General features: G+C 41.1%; 1 protein-coding gene across 1 annotated transcript in view; it reads left to right on the forward strand.

The window, feature by feature from the left end:
• prdm5 (PR domain containing 5) overlaps positions 1–22,096 on the forward strand; it is a 34,360-nt gene extending 12,264 nt beyond the window's left edge. Inside the window, exons 12-16 of the mRNA XM_030050429.1 lie at positions 590–750; positions 5,213–5,306; positions 13,258–13,343; positions 18,311–18,415; positions 20,866–22,096. Of these exons, the coding sequence (XP_029906289.1) occupies positions 590–750; positions 5,213–5,306; positions 13,258–13,343; positions 18,311–18,415; positions 20,866–21,030 (611 nt within the window). The 3' untranslated portion in view covers positions 21,031–22,096. The remainder of the gene's footprint in view (positions 1–589; positions 751–5,212; positions 5,307–13,257; positions 13,344–18,310; positions 18,416–20,865) is intronic.
• The last annotated feature ends 2,673 nt before the right edge of the window (positions 22,097–24,769 follow it).

A 24,769-nucleotide genomic window follows, 5' to 3' on the forward strand; every position in this document is an offset into this window, starting at 1 on the left:
CTCCAAACCGCTCTATGGAAATTGAATGATCTCCATATAATGGAAACAAGTACTACTCAACAATAGAGCCTGTTGTATGGAGGCAGAGAGCAGAGGCGTGAAGAATAACATCATGCATCAGCCTGCGCGGGGCTCTTGTATGGAACAGCTGAGAGTTGTGCTCTAACTCGTTGTCTGAGTACTGTCTGGCATATTTTCTGTGATTTTCAGTGGAATGAATCGTAAAGTAGGGCATGTTTTCTGCACTGCAGCCTAAAAAATAAAAAGGAGCCATTCAGTGCTCAGGTAGTGCATGTGGTCAAGTGATTTGTTTTACCGTCCTCTCCTGGGATGTGTTCTGCTAGAGATACATGATAAAAGACCATTTTTTGTTAAAAGGTTAAAAAAAAGCACAACCAGAGCATTTTAAAGACAATTGTTAGGAGCTGTCTGGTGCAATGAAACACCCCTCTTTGTAGTTTTGCCCACACAATCGTCCTGGTGAAATTGGGTCTGCTCTTGCTGTGCCTGATGGTTGTGCATTTAGAGGCACAACAATAGATGCCTGGAAGTGGCTCTTAATGTTCCTGGACTTCTATCCTTGGTGCAGGTGAGAGGACATTTAAGTGTGACCAGTGTGATGCCACCTTCAAGAGGAAGGACACACTCAACGTACACATCCAGGTGGTGCACGATGGTCATAAGAAGTATAAGTGTGACCTGTGTGAGAAGGCCTTTGTCACTCCCTCCGTGCTCAAGAGTCATAAGAAGGTGAATAAAAATATTTTTCATTTTTACTCAGTGATTTAACCTCTGCCAGGGCTGTCACTTTTCCTCAAAACTCAGTTGAAGCGTAACTGTGAAAAAGAGAAATTTATACACATTCATTTGAAATCTCACACATGACACCTGCTGACTGTGTGAACCAAAGCAGTGTGATGTGAAACTGCTGCCAAAACTGATTCATAAAATTATCATTGTGTTCCTGCAAGTGATACTGACTGAAGTCTTGCTTTACGACAAAGAATATACCCCTTTCTCAGTGCTGCAGTTAAAGGAAAAAGCAGCATAAGCATTCCGCTGAACTTCAGTACCAAATCGAATTTGCTATCATCAAGCCTTATCAAACATCATCAGATGACAGCCCTGCCTTCTAAACTACCAAATGTTTTTCATTGTTTCATATCCATGATTCCTGCTACTCCTCATCGCAGGAAAGTGATGTACCTAGCTGATATGTGTACTTATATCTTGGGCTGTCAAGGAATCACTTCCTACTTTGATTAGAAATGGCAGTTAGTCCATTAGCTCCACAGGGTTTCAAAGCTCCAAACAGATCCCACTGCACATTATGAACCCTAAATCTGACAACGTCTGGTGTGGTTATGGATCATGACTGAAACCAAACAGTTTCTTGGCACACAGAAAAAGAAAATGTCTAGAGGTTGTCTTAGAACAGTAGGGACAAAAACAGGCATGTGAGCTGTCTCATTGGTTGCAGAGTTCAGGAGAGTGCTGAGAGGCCTGGCCTTGATCAAAGTCAGGTTGCCGAGGAGAGGACAATTTACAGGCTGCGTTTACATGCACAGTGTAACCCAGCTATTGGCCATACTCTGGTCAAGGTCTTGCTAGGTTAAGCTGTTTACATGGACCTTTGGATACTCTACAATAGAGTCTCATTGCCGTCAATAAGCCAATTAACAGAATATCTCTGGCCAACTGTGCTGGCCCGCCTACAGATAGAACAATCTGGCTGCAAAAAAAAAAAAAAACAGGTAATATTTGTTTACTTCTAACACAGGGGAATTAAATCATTCATCAGTAATAATATCTAATCTTTACCACCATGTTTTGTTGGCATAAAAATGTACCCATAATGCTGAATGAGTCTGAATTCACGCAGATGATTAAAATGCAAAGTGAAAATAATAAGGTAAGTTTGTTTGACCGATTGAGTGACCTGATTGATATCATTGTAAGACAGGCATCTAAAGCTCGTAGTCACAGTGAGAGTTTACCTGGGTTATTCCATGGTATGATGCTTGCATGCATCAACCCAAGGCCAGTTCTCCTGAATAGTCAAATCATGAATGGAATTATTCAAGCATGTAGCCACTGAGGCTGAATGGATTTAGTTGGCATGTGGGATAGATACTGATGCACAGCCGTGCCTGGACTACCGATGGAGCATACACGGCACAGACCCCTCGGGCCCCTGGTGGCCCCTGTGCAGCTGTAGGCCACAAATTAGGACAGGATGGGTCTATGTACAGACATAGGGCCTGTGTCCACCAGGCATTGTTTCCAAAGTGTCACGATGCAGTTTCCTTTTTGGTTGCTTTCAATTTTCTGCTTGTAATTGATGCCTGATGGATGCAGGCCCTTAATCAAACTTTTACAATAAATTTGAACATTTGATATATATATTTTTGGTCCTCCAATTCTGCCACCTGTGACCCTACCTCCAAAACACCACAATCTGCAACCCATATGTAAACAGCGGGTAGCCCCATGACATAAAAATAAAGCTTGCCTTGGGACTGCACACATGTTATCACTCTTAAATTGGATGAGTAACCTCTAGATGCAAAGAATGACAGCATGTAATAACTAAATATGAGTTTCATATATATCTTGGAGGCTGTAAAATGTTTATATTTGTGTTTTAAATGGGCTAGTATCTTGAGTTATGGTGTGTGGGTGTGTACTGGAGAATAGGGGGGTGGTGGGATGGGAGCAATAGGATGTGTATGTCCAGGGGCCCCATGGTTGTTTAATCCAACCTTGTGCACAGCAGAGCATTGTTCTTTGTGCCTAGGGCTAGAATGTTTTTGTGAGTCTTATATCATATATTTCATAAAATCACATAACTTTACTTGTTACCAGTTACAATTTATCTCTTGATGAAAGTAAGGTGACCCTTTACTGTATATTAAACCTTGTTTCAAGAAACTGGCACTTCCAGAAAATTAAAAATAAAAAAAAGTGTAATTGTCTCTCCACACTGGCAGAAATTGATTTTTTTTAAGAATACTAAGATTTTCAGACTGAATATAAAACTGAGTGGCTATAGAATCATTATTTTTTGCTTCCTTTTCTAGCCTTGGCCTGAGAGAATGGATGTTTTAATTTTGGTCGTGTTTTTGTTTCCCTGTACTTCAGACATATATGGACACGTGTTCTTGCTCCACTGATTACTGTGGAAATGAACAGTAATGATGCAAATTTCTGGCGCAACGGGCTATACCTAGAGAACTGGTTTATTCGTTGAGTGCTCTTGTATAACAGTAAATGCCTTCTCCTCAGTGAGCCTGGATTTGTGTTATATGAGAAGGAGGCATGTGTATTTGTGTGTGTGTGTGTGTGTGTGTGTGTGTGTGTGTGTGTGTGTGTGTGTGTGTGTGTGTGTGTGTGTGTCTGCATGTATCTGCATGCATATATGTTTTCTGTATTGTACAAGACTGTCCCATCTCTCAGAACTAGGCTAGAAGCATGTGCACATATGTACATATAAATGATAATAATAGGGTTGGCTGTTGAGTTATTAATGACATATATAAAAACAGTCTCAATGATCACCTGCAACTCTCGCTAAATTCCTCAGTTATGTTTTGGAACTTGATGTTCCCGAGTGCAGATGCCAGAGGGAAGTTATGCTGCTGCTGTTTATGGAGGTAGAATACCAGTGATGTTTCTCCTGTTGTACAAACAACTAACTAAACAATGCAACACCAGACCATCTGGGACGCATGTGTTTGTACATGAGGTTGAATGTGCATAAATGTGTGTGTTTGTGTGCATGTATGTTCGTTATGGGTGTGTGCATACATGTATGTATGAATATGTGTGTGTGTGTGTGTGTGTACATGTGATCCATAGTGTGTGTGTCTGTGTGAGAGTGTGTGTTTGGACGAAGGCTTTGTAACGAAACACCAGAGGTGTCAGAGGGACACAGGGGGGTGATGGGGGGCGGATGGGGGCCCAGGGAGGAGGTGTTCCTGTATTGTTGTACTGCTGTTGAAACTGTCACTCTGAGTTTGAGCCTTTCATACTCGTTTTTATTCTTGGTATTTACAACAGGCCAGGAGCAGAATTCAGGACCTGCTTTTCAACAGTGAGAAAGAGGAAGAGGAGTGAAATAGGAGGGGTTAAGCAAAAGGTAGAGGGAGGTAGAAAGAAAAAAAGAAAAGTGAGAAACTCTGAAACTCTCTAGACATGCAGCATACTCTTTCCACATGCCTCCTCCTGTGTGCATGTGCACCCCGTATGAGTCCTCACAGTTCAACACTTTGGACTGTTGGGAGGTAAAGGGAGTGGAAGGAGGTGGAGGAGAAGGAGGATGAAGAGAAGAATGCATTAATGCACCCTCACCCTTCGTCTCCTGGGCTTTGGACCCTAGTGCAAATCTGCATCTTCTGTGTTCTTTGATCCTGCCTTCAGGATAATTCGCCAGAACCAGTGTCATGTGTGAACATTAGACCCCGACTGATACATCAGCTGGTTGATATTGTCAGCCAGTATTGGCTGATCACTGATATATCAACACTGGCATGTGTGTTGGGTAATACCCAAAAAAATTACATATGGCAGTAAATAGGGATTGAGATAATTTGAAAAGTGTTATCATTAAATGTTTGTCCAGCCGACTCCATTGTTTACACAACTTTATATTGTATATGAGTTGGCAGAGTGGAGAGTCACAACTGAGTTGATAGGGGTGTTGATTTTGTTGAGAAGCTAATATGTTTATTGTTCACCTGTGAAATATCAACCCTCCAGTATGTATCTTTATTACGACTATTTGATTACCAAATTTGATAATTCCTTGCTGCACAAATGTGCTTTTATGCATTAAAAAATAGCCAATATATTGTAAGCTGAAGTTTTTTTTACTGTTAAATTCTAATTTATGGAGTGACCTCAAAAATCCAGCATCTGTCACATTTTACTTACGTGTGCACTTGCATTTACAGGTTCTGCTAGTAGACAGTGGTGCATTAAAAACATAAATATTTTTTTTCATAAATATATTTTATTATTATTATTCTTTACTTAACAGTATTTAAAAACCCTGGATAACCTTATGCTTTGTAAAGTAAACCAATCTAATCGACTTTGCATGGGTAGTAGAAGATCACAACTTGATTTTTAATGTAGGAGGAACGTGAAGATGAATGTAACAAATGTGATGTCTTAACATTAACCACATGTCTGTTTATTATTTCCATCCAAGACGCACACAGGGGAGAAAGAGAAGATTTGCCCATACTGTGGACAGAAGTTTGCCAGCAACGGCACGCTAAGGGTCCACATCCGCAGCCATACAGGTCAGTGGCCCTCCACATCGGATGTCATTAACATCACATGCTCTGTCAAAGATCCAGAGTATCAGCACTACCCATGCGGTCATATCCACAGAGCTAGCCAGTTTACTCACTGCAGTAACAATGTCCCTGTTTCACACTGGATGTTCATTAAACTGCCTTAAACTGGAGAGTGACACATTCCTGTGCGTTTCCTTACCGACAGACTGGTGCAGAGGCCTGGCACAGCCGCACACACACTTCTTGGCCTCTAAACTAAACTCTCTTCACTCTCTCTCTGTGTTTCTCTGCCTCCTCTTGGCTGTCCTCCTTCTTTTCTCACTCCCACTTAAACTTCATTTGTCTTTCCTTGTCTTTATCTCTCTCATGTTCTCCTCTTGTTATCGTTATTGTCCTCCCTGTTTTGTGGGATTGAAACCGCACATCAGTTCACTCTGCTACATATGCACCTGCAAAAATCCTCTCAAGATGAGCAGCTTCCTCAAACAATGCCTATTTCCAATATAAAATACCAATCCCTTAATCTCTGGAATGTATTTGTAGCTGGAGGGCAATACATTCTCTGTGGGCTTATCTGCCCATTGAATCTGAATACAGCTATTTCATCATTCCCAGTGCACCGTGAATGACCATCCAAATGAGCAAATCTTAGTCATAGTGTTTTAATCTTGCATGAAATTGTCCCACCCTTTTTTATATTCCTTTTTTTCCCATAGCACACATAGCACACATCAAATTAAAATGACAGGTTTTCAGATAGAAACATTTATGAAGCCCATTAAAATTTCCCTCCAGGTGTTGATAAGGTTGGTGGTAATTCCTCAAAGTGTGTGTATACATTTGAGCGTGAGTTAGGAGTTGTGATGGCAAAACATTGGTCCTTTGACAAGCCTGCCGCACGATGTCAACGGCTTCCTTTGTGTGTGTGTGTGTGTGTGTGTGTGTGTGTGTGTGTGTGTGTGTGTGTGCGTCATGCATGTGTATGTGTGAAGGAGAGACAGACAGACAGAGAGGCACAGCGAGAGAATGTATACCAGTGTGGGACATGGCCCAGTCTGATTGTATTTATATAGAATAAACAAAAGAGCGGGCCATGGGGGAATGCTGGGGGAGGGGTGGGAGCGAAGGGGACACCTCAAAGAAAGAAAGGAGAAAGAGGAGAAAAGACCACTCCAAGAAAGCATCCAGCGGGATGACCCTTGACCCTGACTGGCTGTAAATCTGTCCCGTCATTCTATAGACCGGGACTTTTTGTTTGTTGTGTTTTTGTGTGAGGAAAAATAAGCTTTGGTGAAAGTGTGAGTTGTTCCCTGAGGGACAATCCTGACAAGGCTCATCTTGTTCTCGAACAGTGAAGAGTAATTTGGTGGGCACACACAACTCATGTAACTCATGTGTGGGTATGTAAATTGCGACAGAATTGTGGAATGTGTAAATCATAAAACGGGCCTGTTGGTAAAACTTTTAAGATGTCTTGTTTTTCTGTCAGTAATCTCTTAAAGAAGGCCCCCAGCTGAGAGAGACGACTTGAATGTGGACAGCTTCTCAGGATGTGAGACAGGAAAGCTTGATATTGTTTGTCTTCCTGCCATCCCTTCACATGAACAAGTCAGCATTGATTATTTACCTGCTAAACACAGAGGACTTTGTAAGGGTTCCCTGGAGCTTTCCCCCCATATCATTTTACCTTCAGACACTGTCAAGCCTTATGAGACAAAGGAGTAAAGTGATGTGTAAATTTCAAGGAGATTAAAACAAATCATCCTGAAAGGACTAAGGGGCTGGTAAGAAACATATGTTCAGTTTTGTTTTTGTTCAGATTTGGCCATGATTGTTGTGCTTAACTGAATCTCTTTCCAAAACCACAGAGGCAGGCACACATTGCCTCAGAGAAAACTCTTGATGATATCACCAACAGCCATTTTCCCAATAAAAACTAAGCTGTCAAAAACTTGGAAGGGAGTGATGAGGGCCGTGTTGTACTCACTAGTTATGATGGGTGTTGCTGTCCTTCTAGATTATTCATTTTGGCCTATGGTGGCACAGATTCAGTCAAATATACATCATAGGGCAGTGTAAGTGGATTTTCCAAAATGCGCCCTGATGTGGTAAATAACAGCAGCAGGGTTATGAAAAATACCTGTGCCAAAGGAAATGTTGACAGAACCTGGTGCCTCAAGTATCATACTGACATCATGCTACACATAATGATTGAACACATAAATAATTTATTGAGTTCAGTTTCATAATCCCTACTTAAGAGATCATCATATATTATGATTACAGGTTTTACTCTGCTTTTTAAAAAAATTATTTCTAATAGTAGCCAAAAAGGCACACTGTGCCAGTGTTAAGAGTGTGCACTTGCCAGGTCAGAGTCCAATTTGCCCAAAATCTGTATTTACTAGCCCAACAAAAAATCAACTTAATCAATGAAAAATAAACACCAAAAAGTAAATAATCATGGAATTTTCTGATTGTAACAACTTTAAAAATCAGAAATATAAGTAGCCTTTGTTGTACTCATTGTTATTTATGGGTGAGTTTTTCTGTAAATATAACATGGAGGCAGGTTAAAAAAATGAAGCAAAAACTATTGTAAAAATTCTGCTGATTCAGTTACTCCATTCATCATTACATAGATGGGAGGGTAATCAGCTGATGTATGAATCATGTGTGTTTGTTGCACAGTGACTGTCATTGTCTTCAAAATCAAGCTAGTTTGATTTGCATAACTCAGAAATAGCTGACAGACATGTCTGTTCCAGACTTTGACTATGACTGTGATTGTCTCTTAGAGCCTAAATAGCCTATATAACCTATAACCTATATGAACAACCTATATGAACTCAGAGAAGTAGAGCCAGGAGTGGTGTTGTGGCTTTAAGATTACAGATGATAAGGAGATCCTCTTTACTTTGTTTTGCAGTGTTTATTATATGTGCTACATGTTACATTTTAATATTAAAAAAAAACAAAAAAAACCTTGCAATTTTGAAATATTCTGAGTCATATTCTGCCTGATTGGTGCTGCGCATGTTCACATTATACCAAAGAGAGTTAAGCAGGAAGGAATTACAGTCAGGCTTAAGCTAGATATTTCTATTACTGTAGATAGATTCAATAACAGGTAGTGTTAAAAAAATACTGTACATTGTTAATAGGAAAATCAGATACCAAGAGAGACACAAACTTAGAAAAAAGTGCACTCTCACACCTGCTCTCCATTTTATTTTGTGCACTTTATGCTGAATTGCTTTACTGTACAAATACAGATTGTTCTGCAGCACCAAACAGGCAGACAACTGCTGTTCTCAGTGCAAATGGACCTAAAGCTTTCAGATGCAATAATGGCAGAACAACAGAAAAGGCAAAGGAAAAATCTCTCCCAAGATGTTTATCCTGTTCAAAAAAGAGACTGAATAAAAAACACTTGTGGAGTGAAATCAGGATGAGGGAGGAAGTACCAACATCATACTTTTCAACAGGAAGCAATGGGGTTTATGGGAAATGTGGTCTACGTTTATAGAAACATCAGCTCTAACAATACCCCTGGTGTCAGGTATAAGTTACCAGTTACCTCGAATTGCCAACAATAATTATACTAAGACATATTTTGATGTTTAAAAATGCAACGTGCAGCAGCTTTAAATGGTCTCAGGACAAAGCAACTCAAAGTCCAAATATACATCTGGCAGAAGTCTGGAATAACTGGTCCTCCTTAGGTAGACTTTGTTTGTCTTGATCGTGGTCATGGTTACAGTCTTGTAAAGCAAAATCACCACGTTCTGAATAGCCATGTCTGTCCCCATGATGAGTGTCGGTGGCTCTCCTCTCTGTCACTGGTTTGAGTCTTATGTGGGCACCATGCAAATGGTTAATTGGGATGTGTGGATGGTGCTCTGGGCCCTGTGTCGAGACTCTGAGTTTGAATATGTTGCATGTGTGGTGAGGCGAGTCTGGCGAGGATTGGGCGTGGGCTCGTCTGATACAGGTTCTTTCACATGGGCAAGTTTAAGAAAATTGTTTGAGGAAATGGAGAAATCTACCGAGACCCTGGCCATAATAGAAAGGTCAAGTGTAAACGTTGTTGGGCGTTTCTATGGCTGATCAAAGGCAATCTCTTATCGGCTCAAACACATTGATATCGCGTTACCTCAGTGGCCTCTGTCGGCATGTGGCACAGGGCAGACACAGGGACAGTGGAGGGCCACTGTCTGGTTGGACTGGAGGAAGCCAGGAATTAATTTCTGACGGACAGCACTAATGTCTTTCAGACCAGGGCCTGAAGCTACAAAGCGTTCTCCATAACACGAACGCTGTGCGGCAGGCAGGCGACAGAGCAGACCATCTGCTAACCAGACACACACCCATACACACACACAAGGGGTGCCAAACGGATCGATTAGCAGACAAGGAGTGTGAGGGCCGCAGCAGGGGGTGGGGGAGACACCCAGGGTCAAAGAGATGGTGTACTGTTTCAGCACATGCTAAATCAGTTACCATCTCCACACACATAAAACCCTGGCTCAGTGCTGCAGCCACCCCTCATAATCCCCAAACAATCTGGCTCAATCTGGAGAATAAGTGGAGGGTTTCTAGTTACAGTAATGCTCAACAGAACAGACACTAAGCCTTTTGCGTGAATAAAAGACATGGATGTAACAAGAATGTTACCACTTCAGCCCCAGAGTAGCATTTGTTTATTTCCTGTTTCATTTATGGATTCAGTTTCTTTGAATTGAGTACCATTATATCTGAGACATAGTTTAGCACATTTTTTTTTTTTTTTTTTTTTTTTTTTTTTTGAGTGAGTTAGACATATGTATCAGTCAAGGAGTCCATATATCACCATTGGGATATGGACTATTGACAAGCTTGTTCTTGCATTTTGTCATAGATTCATAATGCAGATGCACATGTCCAGAGCCTAAGCTTATACAGGTTAAGTAGGTGAATTGGCGTGCACTTATTGTAAGCCTCTGTGTTTGCAGGGTGTGGTTGTCTGTGCTATGTATTTACTGACACTAGCCAGCTCCTGGGAGGGATGCGATCCAAGCCACAGAGTACACTGGCACACTGTGCTCCAATGCTATTAGCACACTAATGCCTTCCCCAGGACTCCCCAAGGCTAGTGCAGGGCCTTAACCTGATACCAAACGTGCTACATAAGACATAAGATTTGGTCTCCTCTGTCTCAAAACACATCTGGGATTCAGATTTTCCTGTTTGTCAACAAAAGGCCTCCTAGAGGCTGAAATTACGTAGGAGGGGATTTTGGCCAGAATTCTGAGCTGCCCTCTGCACATGTTTCAGAAAGTGTAATTACTCTACATATGTCACGTTAACCCTTTCCACACTCACCTTAGGATACACATTTCATTAGTTTGTTTCATAGCATTCCTCTCTGTGTTCCTCTGAAGCCCTCTTGTGGGAAGTTTATGGTGGGCGTACAATCTAGCTTTTGTATTTGCTGCATGATAGCAGATCCAACTAATTTAAAAACAACTGTGGTAAGTTTCCTTAAGACAAATATAAATGTTTGCCTTTGCTACCTTACTTATAATGGAATCAAATGATAGAAAATGGCCAATGAAGACGTCAACCATAATAAATTCTCGTCATCCTGACTGCTTAAGTAGAGAGTGAATTTAAGTGTCATCCACTTGCCGTTAGCAAGAGAAGTGAAATATCTCTCCAACATAGATGTGTTTGTAGCAGTGGGGCAATATTACTCTTCTAATATACTCCCTGGGTGGCTTCTCTGATTTAATAAGCATATTTGCATTTTGAATCCCAAGGAAACACAGCTAATTAACCTTATTACTTAAAGGGGCGAACCATCTCCCCCACCAATAAAATTACTTGCTTGCCTGTTCAACTATTAGTCACTAAAGAGAGATTACACCATGTGAAGTGGATGAGAAACTAGATTGCTCTACTGCAAGAACACAGACAATTGTGCAGCTATCCGTATCTCTTTCAGGCAGCATTTTATTAAGTCACTGTTGCTCTCCTGGAGTCCCCCAGGAGCTGCTCTATTTACACCATAGCAGGAGTATGTCTTAATTCAGACAAGTGTAATTTGCTCTCCAAAAATCCCTTATTTCATTAGAACTAAAACAATTGAGCCAAGATAAATTACACAGTGTATTTGATTCACTGACATATATTTTTCATCTTATCTTCATTAATGATATATATTAAACTGAGTTTGATGGTAAAATGTAAAGGCTCATCTATTAAAATGAATTCAGTAGAGTTTTTTTCTACTCAGTATTGTACTGTATTTTGCCTGGAACGTTCATTTCATTGTGGTTCTGTGGGTTACCTCATATCCCTTCTATAGATTAGTAATCAACCCTGGTGCTCTTATCTGGCCTGTGGATCAGCCCAGGGGTAAACAGATCCACGTGTCGGCAGGCCGTTTGACTGACAGCTTGTCACTTCCTCTTTGTCATCACTGCTGCGTGTTCAGATAGGATCTCCAGGAGGTTGGCTGGACTGCTTTTGATCCAACTGGGATAAGCCGCAGTGCTCGCCCAGCCTCTGATGTGCTCCTATATGTGGGCCAATGCTAGCTCACATAGAAAGCAATGGACAAAATCTGTGGTCTGTGGTCAAACTACAGTGGCAGTAGAGCATGTCAGCAACGGCACCTATGGGCACATGCACACTAGGGTTGTCACAACACTAGAATTTCAAACTTTAATTCAATTTAAATTTAAACAAATACTATTTTTGATACCACCGGGGGAAAAATAACACTATATTAAGGAGCATATAAAATGGATTTTAATTAAAAATGAAGTACTTGTGTATTCATTTAATGTAGGGAGGCCCTGTGTTGTCAAGCACAACAGCACCTCACTCTATTTACTAGACCCTACACCCAACTCAACTGTTACTCAGGGAGACCTTAAGCAAAACTGGCTAGTGTGTTGGGTAGTACACATTTTAATGGTAAATGTTTAATTTTTCCACCAACTCCAAATTCTTTATGTAGAGTAGGATGATGGTTCTTAATGTGATTTGCCAAGTTAGTCTCCTTTATTGGCACTATTTTATAGCATTGTTTGCATATTGGTCTTCTGACATCCTTGGCCTATCCATGTTCGTCAGACTCAGAATGCAGAAAAAACTCCAAATGGTGCTTTTGCTGTTTTCTTTTTCTACCAAAGCTGGTCAGGGAGGCTCTGCTGCTCTGCCATGTTTAGCTAGAGATTTTTACCTCAGGAGTACACTCCTGAAAGTAGAAGTAGTACATTTTTGAAGCTAACCTATTGACCTGACGGCAAGTGAGGAGGGGCTGTGGGCAGTGATGCGGTTTGTGTCTTTCTTTCTGTGTGTGTGTGTGTGTGTGTGTGTGTGTGTGTGTGTGTGTGTGTGTGTGTGTGTGTGTGTGTGTTTGCGTGTGTGTGTGGTAGGAAGCGGAGCAGAAAAGGTTTACTTTTGATTTAGAGAAAACACAGCTATCCATACTGTTGGAAAGAAGTATTGGAACCGTTTCAAATGTTTAGTATAAATATTTATTGAAGTATCGATAGTTTTGACAGCCCTAACACACACACACAAGAGTATTTGTGAAGCTTAGATCATCGGGCTGGCTGGAAACAGAACCATCAGTTTTGCATGGCCATGATACAAAAATATTGTTTTCTCAATGTCCTTTTTTCCCCCTTTCTTGTACCTGACAGGGCAGATTTATCTTACGATGTTTTTAGTCATGGTAGAGAATATCCGTTTATCTGTGCTTATACATATATGTAGTTGATTTGTGTTACTATTTGAGAATGTGTCCATAAATTTTTGTGGTGTTTCCTATATCAAAATGTGAGTACCCCCTGTAGTTTGATGGAGTCCTACTTTAAAACATGTACAGTACTGTGTCAGCTTCATATGGGGATGATACAGTCCTGTGCACAGTACACTGATGGATGTTTTTCTTGTCTAGGTGAGCGTCCATACCAGTGCCCCTACTGTGACAAAGCATTCAGCAAGAACGATGGTCTGAAGATGCACATCCGCACCCACACTCGTGTAAGTTTTCATACCATATCCTCTCTGCGCTCTTGTCAGTCAGGAGTTTTTATTGTATGCACAGTTTAGGCAGCTGCTACTGTTGCCTGCATGGAAATTATTTTCTGTGCACTGTTGGCACCCTTTTTCCAACTGTGCACAGTTTGAGCTTACATCCAGATAAAAAAAACAGTATGTACTGGTCTTAATTTCTTGACCTATCAGCTGATGATGCTGTGGTAATAATTTTACTGTTGTGCTATGACTGTAAATATTACCATGTCTCAGACACAATACAAACTGCAATTAGTGACAAAACCAAATGAGACAACAGAAACTATACTGCAAATGAAGACAATGAAGATGCAGATTGAAAAAGTTTTAGTTTCCCAGTTGTTTAACTGGGCAGTTGACGGCGTATATTGTTGGTATTATGATTATGATGTGTATTGTGGCGAGCCTGCAAGGCAGGGTTAACATCTATGTTAGGAGAACTAACTACCAGTGTCATGACTGCCAAGAGAAAAGAAAAGGAAATTGTGGTCAGAGTTTTTAAAAATAGAACTCATTTTCATGAACACAGGTACTATAAACCACAGTGAGAACAAAAAATATACTGTATTTGAGGATGAACCTGCAATAAATTGACTCTCAGCTTTTCCAAAGTGTTCTCTATCCTTCAATTTTATTCCAAAAACAAATTGTAGGTATTTATTACAGAGGCAAATTGCATTACCTCTGGTTTTATCCTGGCTTGCCCTTGCTGCTTGACACAGCTGCTAACTGCTAACTCTTGCTGTTTGCTGTTGACTAATTGTCATAGAAATGCGATAAATGTCTGTTGTTTGGTTAAATTGTGTGGTTTCAGGCTAGCTGTCAACAGTTAAATATGTTATTCTAAGTTTTATGGCAATACATAATTCTACAGCAAATGATTTAAATTGTTAGGATATCATGCACAACCATAACCATTTTGGATATTTGTGGTTATGCTGTTGCCCTACAAACATAAAAAGAGAGGCTGTCTGTTCTGTAATGACATTGCTGTAGGTTTCATTATTGTTACTAGGGAGATTTGAATGTTAAAAAGATGCTATCTACCTAATAATGTGGCATGATCATGGCAAAAGTGATAAACTCTATTATTTTGCTAAACATTTTTATCATGACTATTGATCACATATTGTATTTGTCTTGGATTCAGGGAACAAAAGCAGCTGTAAAGTGCTGTCTTCACCGTTGTTTTTTTGTGGTTCTTATTTGCAAAATTCAAATGATGGATGAGTCACTGTTGTTTGTTGTGTGAATGTTGTCGTGAGTGAGTGTGAGCTAACAGTTGCACACAGTGACTGTTGTGAATGTATGCTATTTTAATATAGAAACGCTCCTGGAAACCGTGGTAGAGTAGTAACTTTTGGTGCTGTTTTGTGGATGAACGTTTTTAACCGGTCAACCAGACAGCCATTACAAAAGTCTTAGTGACCACAAAATAAAGTATGTCACATAAAATGTGAAAGCATCATATTTAATGTGCAGTTCAAAGATGTAGAAAAGTGTGGGCAATCTGTTGTAAGAGAACGAGTGAGAAAAAGTGAGCGAAAGGAGAAAGAAGGCATGAGAAAGCTACTAGGCAAAAGTGAAGAGAGAGGTGAGTGGATACCATACCACTTCCAGGCGTCCCAGTAACTTTATCATTTAATCTGGAGTGACCTGCTTCAGGTTTTCTGTTGAGCCATCCCTCTGACCTGTAAAGCTTTTAGGAAGAAAGGCTCACACATCTTGCCTGATGAAGGAAGCCCTGTGTTGTCAATAAGCTACCCTGAAGTCACTTTTTTCTCGTGGGCTAATTCCCAAACTCGCTGCTTCTATAACACAGCCTCTGATAGTTTGTACAGACACAAAAGAGAAAGATACCACAGACACTAACAGTAGAGAGAATTAAACACTGTGTTGATCATTGATTCAGAGATGTGGTTTAACCCCTTTATAATCTTAGAACAGATGAATCTATTGACAGCAGCATTGAGGTCACACAGAGCCTACAGAGGACATAGCAGGCATTGTTTTGATGCCCTGAGCATGCAAATGTAAACTGAGTCAGAGCCCGGGGTGGAGAGAGGAAAGGTATGGTCTTACTGGACGTCATGAGGTCATTTCCTGAGAAGGGACGCTCCCCATTTTCCCTGCACCACTTCTTGACCCGCTGAATTTCCCCACCAAAGCGACACTTTCCATGAGCTCTCTCTGTGCATCTGGGTATGTGTGTTAGTGTCACTTTTGATGAATGAGACTTAATATGTATTTCATCATAGGTTTCCATCATCAATTTACATGGCTATGACAGTGACAGTAGGGCCTTGTCAACAGTATTAATTCAAACGTTTTATGTGACGTTTTCCTGTAATAGTTTCCAGAGCGCCGGGCTCTGCTGTTAGATTGTCTTGATAGTGTAGGTATCCAGGCCGGGCTGAAGTCTCAGTAGAAACAGGCAGGTATAATTTCCCCGTGAGCGACTGATTAAACTGACTGATGCTTTGCTCCTAATGTTCCCAGCTCTGCCTTTGCTCATAGCGCTGTGACTGCTCTGAAATATGGGCTGAACGGTTACAAACAGCAGAACCAGATGAAGTCACTGTTCGGCAAAACAAATGTCACTTGGCAGAGGGAAGGAGTTGCAGCTCACTGTTAATGTACAGAAGATTTGAGATGGATGTGTTTGTAGTTTTGTGTTTACTCCACATGCGGCATCATCGGCAGCTACAACGAGACGCACATTTGACGCTGATTATCACTGCTGAAATTTTGGCTGTTCATATTTATATTCATTTTCATTTTGATCTCGGTGATGCTGACAAAGTTTTGTGGCTGTAAACATGTCAGTTACAATTGTTTTCCTGTGAACAAAGTTGCATTTCTTCCGCTTTGGCATGAAGGCCGGGTGTTTTTGTCATTACTCTAGTGAACTTTGAAAAGTTTTAACACTTGATCGTTTTGTTTCATTACTGAATAAAAAAGGAGGGTTGTTGGCAGCTGGTAGGTCGATTTTGCCTTTTTTGCATTATTTACAATCTATAATGAATCCAATTACTGACCAAATATGGCCAGTAATTTTTAAAATTTCAGCTCACACCCTAATGTTTAAGAGTACAGTTACATCTTGTAGCCATGTTACTTTACAAACACACACATATTTTACATGGCACATGAGACGCAAGCCTCTCCTGGAGTAAATAAACAAAGCTCCATCCTCACACTCATCGATGCACAGACCGGTCAGATTCAGAGGAAAGGTCAGGTCAAAGGTCAAAAGGTGAACAGCTGCTGAAGAATGAAGGTCACCAGGTACAGATGTTCGATGTTACCGGGGTCACAGTGATGCATTCTGGGTACAACACATCGCTTAAGTCCATCCATGTGTTTCCTGACCTCTGAACCTTGACCCCTCATAGTTTTTTGTTTTTTTTGTCTGTGTTATTCAAGAACCTTTATTCCCGTATGGAAGAAGAGGTCTTTACTGGGAAAAGTGATCCTCGTTAAACCAGTAGTTTTAACTGGAAATTTGCATCAAACAGACGGTCACACATTCTCCATTTCTTCAAGGCATTTCACAGACACACACACACACACACACACACACACACACACACACGCAATGAACCTGATCTTTACCTCCTTTTGTATCTTGTGTCACTGGGCACTCCTTGCCCCGCCCACATGATAGCTCTTTTCCCAGGACCCTTACTTCCTGCATTCACCCTGTTCCCATGACAACTAAGCTTTAAATGGGTAAAGCCTTTGCTATCAGCCAGACTTGTCAAAAACAGCTTCCCAAAGACTGACACTGGGAACCATACTCCCAAAGTCCCACTATCTCTGTGCTTCTCATTTCTCTTAACTCTAAAGTCTTTCAAGTGTCACCACTTTTTCTCTTCAGACGTCGGCACACACCTCCCCCGTGAAGTTGTCCACCCTGTCGAACACGTGCGTGTGCACACACATGTACGCACCCACATGCAGAGTTACAGTTTTTGTGGAATCACATTCACAGTAAGATAGCTCTTTTGACTGACACCCAGACCGGCCTCCAGAAGGCGCAGAGGAAATGTTCTTTGGTAAACTGATGAGGTGTGGAGACAGAGGAGTGATATTCTACAGCCCCAGAGTGCCAGTGCACTGATACACGTTCAAAGGGCTTTTCTCTGCCGTGTTTTCCTTTCTCTTTAGAGGAATCCATGTGTTTCTGATGGCCCCTATGCCGGTCATTTCCTCCCTACTGCAGGGGCTGTACAATCTCTCATTTCATATCTTCATAAACTCACAGGGAGAGCCAAGTGAGAGGATTTGAGTGTGTGTGTGTGTGTGTGTGTGTGTATGTGCATGAGCATGTGTGTATTTCAGGAATATGTACATTTTTAATTGATTTGATGAAAAAAAAAACTCACTACAGCTGGCTGTTGTGATATTTTTTTAGTGATTTTCAAGCACCTTGTATCAATATGTATTGTTTATGGGCTTCATTTTCATATGTTATGACATCTACAATTTAGTACACTGTGTTTAAATGAATTGGAATCACAATTTTGCATAACATAGTTTTAAGTCACCCGAATTATCATATCATATGTTATATTATATTTTATTAGACTGCCAAGGTATTTTGCAGCAGATTATAGTTTAAGCACTAAGTATACATTTTCAGTCACTTCTCTAGAGTATTGCAGTGTATGATGATGCACATGTCATGGCCGATGTATCTTGATACATATTGTACCGTGAGGTCACAGCCCTATATATGTGTACCAGTACATTTGTGTGTGCGCTTTGGTACATTTTGGACATAATTTCACTTCCAGGTTTTGTCCATATGTGTACAATATGTGTCCATGTGTGGTGCTGTTTTGCTGCATACTGAAAGATGCTGTGACTTCTTTTAATTCTCTCTCTCTCTGTGTGTGTGTGTGTGTGTGTGTGTTTTTCTATCCCTGCAGGAAAAGCCGTATAAATGCAGTGAATGTAACAAGGCCTTTAGTCAGAAAAGAGGACTGGATGAGCACATGAGGACCCACACAGGAGAGAAACCTTTCCAGTGTGACGTGAGTGTCCGGCGACCTCTACCTCTAAACTTCACACCAACGACTGTCTGTGCTCCCTGAATTCTTGCATGTATTTTGCTGTGTGCATGGTGGCAGCCTCTGGCATGAGGCCAGATGTGGAGAAGAAGGGGGAGGAGGGGCTCAATAAGAGGCAGATAGTGATCTCGCTCCTCTGGAGGGGCCTGGTGGGCTGATCTCACGTAAACACATTGAGAGGATCAGAGGGAGAAATTACCCTCTGCTTATAATACTGTAGGAGTAATAATTATTCTCAGAGACTGGGGAGAGAACACGCAACAGAGGATCTCCCTGATGTTTAGAGCAAACCTTTTAAGACGCTGTTAATGCCGTGCTTTTCGATCACCATTTCTGAAAATTGAAAACATACTTGCCCTGTGTTTACTGTGTTTTTTTTTAACGTAGAAAGCCACAACTGTGTCTTAAAGAATGTCTTAAATGCAAAATCCTCTGAAACTTTATTGAACCCTCAAAGCTGTTTGGGGGTGTTCAAGGTATATTTAGACCAAACCCCAGTCGGGTTGATTATGAACAAAGGCTTCCAAGAGGCGAGACACCTCTTTAACACAACATCATAACATCATACTCTTTGATTCGTCCTGGGCAGATCAATCAATATTTGTGAATGTTCTAACCTAACATCATCAAACAATGAAAAAACAAACAAAGAAATTTGAATCGAATTCATTGGCCGTCTTTGGTGACTCAAAATTTCTTTGAGCCTTTGGACCCAAAGAAGCCTCAATTCATGGCATTGTCTTGGCTTCTAAACCAGAAAATGTGCCCATATCCCTGGAGAGTTGCCCATGGTTATTGTTAACAACCACAAAGTCAGTATCCTATTCACTGTCAGTGGAGCAGCTCCAGAAAGTGTCTCCCAGTGACATCCAAGATCTGTCTGGTCTCTTTCTAGCGTTGGAAGAGACTTTTTTATGTACATAATTCTGGGGCTAAACCATTGAAGATAATAGAAATAACATGTGGATTTTATTTTTGGGTGGATTTTGTCTCCAACAAAAGAAGCGCACAATTCCGTGAGTGTTCTCCAGACAAGCATGTAAAGGGCTTTGTAAGCTCCATCTATCATAACGGCATTAAAAACATTATGGAAGCACGCAGAAAGGTCCGGGTTAAGATGAGACAAGGACACCGTTTTCTCATTGGCCCAACACTGTGTGTCACTTGGTAAATGTCAAAATATTTCACTGACACTGGATCAGATTTTATATCTAGCAATATTAAATGCCATATGGATATGCCATATGGATTACAGTCAGTCAGTGTATGCGATTTCGAAAGTGAACCTCCACAATCCAAGTTTTATTATTACAAGCATACGTTTGCCTTTAATTCCGCTGAACATTTGCCTTCCATGTCGCTCTGCAATGGAGCGTCTAATAAAAAGATGTAGTGTTGAAAAATTTGAGTCAGCAAGCTTATGATTCTCAGCTCTAGAAAGTCACATAAAGATTGCATGATGCTCTGTCTGCTTTACTGACTGCCCCTGACCCCTCTAAAATTTACAGCTGATTTTAAGGGGCACGTGAAATGCCAGGAATACCTGAAATACTAAAGGTCATAGACTTACACCATATAGTGGCCTTTATAATACACAAATAACTCCAAATTCACTGGGAAACATGGTTTTAAGTAGTTAATTGTGTCAGAATTTATACAAGACGTTACAACCTCATTTTTGGCTTCGTGACCAAGATTTTCAAATGACATGATCTAATCAGGACCACATGACAGCTGAAATCTGATTTTCTGTTAAAGTCCTACGGTGGACAGCAGTGAAGAAATTTAGCATTTGCAATCTGACAAAGAAATCTGATTTTTGTCAGATGCAGATTCTTCTCCTTTCGCTCATTCAGCTGCTCTATTCTTTGCCTTTTACGCATGTGAGATTTATGAATGTAACTGTGAGTTTTTTGATAATGAGATGCATGTTTCATGTGCGGCAACACTGCAGAATTTTTCGAGAACAAACATAAGCCTCTCTCTGTTTCTAAGAGTAACAGATGGAGTAAAATGAGGAGGAGACATGCTGTGATTCCTGAACCGATGTGTTGAACTGCAGCTGAACGCCAGCCAGTGGTGGATTATCATGATTGATAGAGGACGATGGAGTCATTTGTACAGTGTAAAATGGCTCATTTATGATGGATGTTAAGTTGAATGCATTCCCTCTCACTACTAGGGGGAAAAAGTGATTTCTGTCGCCAAAGTCTATTCCAAGTTATTTACAAATCATTCTTGGTTTCTCTGGCTGTGCCTGTGATAAGGCTTCCACAGCTTGATAATGACAACAAGCTGTACAGTGAGCAGATGAATTTGGTAAACAGGATCAGAGGTTAACAAGGTTATAGAGACTGTGTGTGCCCCAGTGCCCATGATTATTAAATTCCTATGCTCTCTGTTGTGTCTTGTAGGTGTGTGACCTGTCATTCAGCTTGAAGAAGATGCTTAGCAGGCATAAACTCACACACAACCCCAACAGGCCCATGGCAGAGTGCCAGCTGTGCCATAAGAAGTTCACCAGGAACGACTACCTCAAAGTACATATGGAGAACGTCCACGGGGAAACGGAGGGCTAGAGTGTGCTATGGAGGGACTGACTGAAAAAGAAAAGGATCTCATACTTCATGCAGCTTGTACAGCCTGTACATGTACAAAGAAATAGGTAACAGTATTATACATATATATGGAAAACATTAGCAGGATCATTACAAACTGGACATCTATCCTGTACATAATTAACTCTTGAGTCATTCGTTTTAGATACTGATTTGGACATGTGAACCAAAAATTGCAGATGTTGCTCATCTGCCTCCAGAGCCCCCGTCACAAAAGCATGATAGAGATGAAATGTGTTAAATTTCGGGGATAGCACCTCTTAACAAATACTCACCAAACGCTTCCTGTCTAACTACTTTTACATACTGTAACAGCCTGACCTCTTTACTGTAGTTTTTACTGACAAACTGTCTGAATAACTTACTGTACGTCTGTGGCCAGTGGCCAGCTGTCAAAGAAAACCTTCAATCAAAGATGCCCACCAAGCCCTTTCAACACACTTTTTTGTTCTACTCGTAGACCATATACATGTTGACAACTTCCTGTTCCATTTTTTATACCAGTTCCTCGGTGTAAAGCGGTTTGTTTGATTGACTCTTAGAAGCCCCAGAGCGTACTTCAGAGCCAGACTGGACCGTTCTTTAAATTCAAAGTAATGTTCGCACAGTACATGGACAACAACACTCTCTGGAAGTATTTAAAGCCCACTGACTGAAGAGGATTTGAGTCACCAAGTGGTATTAACCTAACCAGCTATGTTATCTGGCACGTCCCACAAAAAACAGCTTTTGTTTATAGAATAGCAAGAGATAGAAGGTTTATCAGGGTAAATGTTTGAATAATAACTTCACCTTTTCAGCCAACATTTGTCAGATCTAGGGGTGTAAATCTTAACACAGATTCAATTCGAATTGTACAATTCACTAGTTTGCAACTCGATTTAAGAATGTCACATTTAAAATTTTAAATCCTAATAAAACATGCAATTATGCAAGATTGTCCGTATTCTTCTGAAATGTGAAAAACAGAAATACTTGAACATTATTTATTAAAAAAAAAAGAAAAAAAAAAGAAAAAAAAAACAAATGTGCATTTCATAGTATTCTTAGGTCTTTTTTGTGAATAAGTCGACTGAACACCTTTCACATTGATTCAGGCTGAACTCCGCATTAGTCTTTTTTTTAGCTGATCGATGCAGTCGAATCAGCAAAATATATAATTGATATATGGATGCAATAAATTAATCATTACACCCCCTAGTCAGATCTGTTAGTTTCCCCTTTTTTATGGGTAGCAACTTTTGCCCTAAATAACATTATTAGACCGCAGACCCTCTTTTGATTGGATTTTTACTGTGGGATGCCTGTCTGGGAGGATTTCTGTTGTTAAGTGTGGTTAGTTAACAGGAGAGATCAAACCAAACAGTCAAAATGGACATTCCTGTATCATTCTCTTGCTATTTCAACTTCAAATGAATGCCAGTCTTTATTTTGCTGGGACCCTCTAAACCCTTTGTAAGAGCCCACTTTGGGAGCCGCTGCTCTGTGGGGGCTGATATGCTTTAATATGGTCCATTGACTGGAGATGCTGTTCCACTGGTGCTCAGTGTGTTACTGTTGCTGTGTCCCGAATTTCATGATGGACAAGAGACCAAAAAGAGTCAAAAGCACGATGTTCTGTGATTTTCATAATTAACTGTTGAATATGTTTTAATATAAATATCCCCAGGGATGTTGTTCTCTAAAAGTTTACAATGTTTTTTTTATGATTCTTAATATGTTAAATAATGTATTTCAACGTTAAGTGCAATTCTCCTCTCTCTAGTCCTGTAAGCAGTCCCCCCTCAAATTACTGCACATTTTCCAGCCGTTTACTCTACATTTGTGGACTGTGAATTGTCACTTCACACTTTTGTGTTTTGAAATGTATAAAACCTCATCACCTACCAAACATCCATTTCCTCTGTTCATTCTAATTATGTGTTAGTGAACTGTTGACATTGGGGTACAAGGAAACACTTTGAGAGTTGATTAAAAATGTTCACTTTTTTGTTGTTAATGTAACCCCTATTCTTGGGTTGGCAGTCTGCTGGGAGCGAAGGCTAATTAAGGCTTTTTTCTGAGGCCACAGCCGCCACTTGCCTGATCTGTAAAGCCGCACACTAAAGACTGCCTCTGATGGTTTCTCTCTGTGGAGGGAGGAACTATTTCTCATATTCATCCCCAGCTGAAGCTAAGAGGTATCTCAGGATTTTGCTCTGTGAGAATCTCGTCAGCGGCGGAGAGAACGAGGAAAGCTGGAGTTATTCTCATCAGTGCTCTGTGGAGTTTGTCAAATGGGCTTCAGTTCAAACTCAGTAAATCCTACCATGTGTGGTTTTGGCTTCCTAAAAACAGATAACTATTACAGCGTGTCCATATCTTGACTTTTTGAATGAGTGCTTGCTGTTTGAATGACAACAAGTAACCACTAGTGTTTGTGTTAGTTTACAATCCAGTGTTTGCTATATAGAAATCACAAACTGTACAGAATATTACGCTCGGCTCACCTCGGCCTCACTTAGGTCATGGGTGGTGATGACATGGTTCTCAAATATCATGTGGCCATGTTAACCTGCAATCCCTCAGAGCTGGGTTCACCGCATGGCCATGCAGGGCGTGGCTCCCCTCACCCTGCCCCGCCGAGACCCACACTGCCAGCTGTGCTTGTGCTGCCCGCTGTCTGCTCTTAGTGGTGAGGCCTCCAGGCCACGCTGACGCTCCCTCAAACTCAGTGGCATTTATATTGCATCTTGTAAACAGTAGTAGTAGTAGGGATTTTCAGCAGCGGGATATTATTGCCTGCCACATGCCCCCGCCATCCTGTCACAGCACACACCTAGTCTGTCCCAAAGTGGACTAGCAGGTCAGAGAAATCACGCAGGGCACTGAAATATCTGTTTTTGCTAATTATACTGGTCTGTGTCTGTCTGTTATTATCGTACTAGGTGTTTGTTTGTGTCACTGTGTCTTTCCCGTGGTGTTTCCCTGGTTTTCCATTTTTGTCTCCCAAAATTTGGCTTTCTCCTGGGACTTTCCCAAGTGACCCAATACCCCAGTGATCTTGTCCTCCACTTGAATCAAACCTCCTTTCCCCTGAGCACCCCTGAGTGCGTGTGTCTCTCCCCTCTATCTGGGTGTATCATGCCAAGGCTCCCAGTCAATGTGTTTCTAATTACATGTTTTTACTGGAAGCCCCAGTTTCCTGTGTTGCCTGCCCATTTGTGAGTGTGGCCAGACTGGGCCCCGACCAGCATCCACAGAGGCCCATGCCAGCCCCGCCCACTGTGCAGGAGTGTCATTAGCACGACGGCTACGGTTTATGGCAAACCACTGTCACGTTGGGAATGACATGGACACGCTTGTCTGACCTTGGTGTTTGGCCGGCATCGCCATGGAAACAGGTAGCCTCCCCTTCCACTTCCCTTGACCAGGGGAATGTGGAATGTGGATGCCCAGTGAAGGGTGCCATCCAAAGGAATTTTAATATGTATGGGCGGGGTGTGTTTAGGGCTATTCTGAGTCACCCTTTCAGCATTGATGGACATTCCTTTAAAGCCTTGCTTCCATGGAAACACACAGAGTGGCATTTGGGTACCTTAAAATCCTTGATACTCAAAACCACCAAAAGGTCAAATGCTTGACACAAGGCTAGAGGGCTTGAGCTTCAAACTTGCCTCTTGTCTGTGAAAAAAAAAAAAAAAAAAAGGCCGACAGATAG

The sequence above is a fragment of the Myripristis murdjan genome, chromosome 4, assembly GCF_902150065.1.
Source record: "Myripristis murdjan chromosome 4, fMyrMur1.1, whole genome shotgun sequence".
NCBI lineage: Eukaryota > Metazoa > Chordata > Actinopteri > Holocentriformes > Holocentridae > Myripristis > Myripristis murdjan.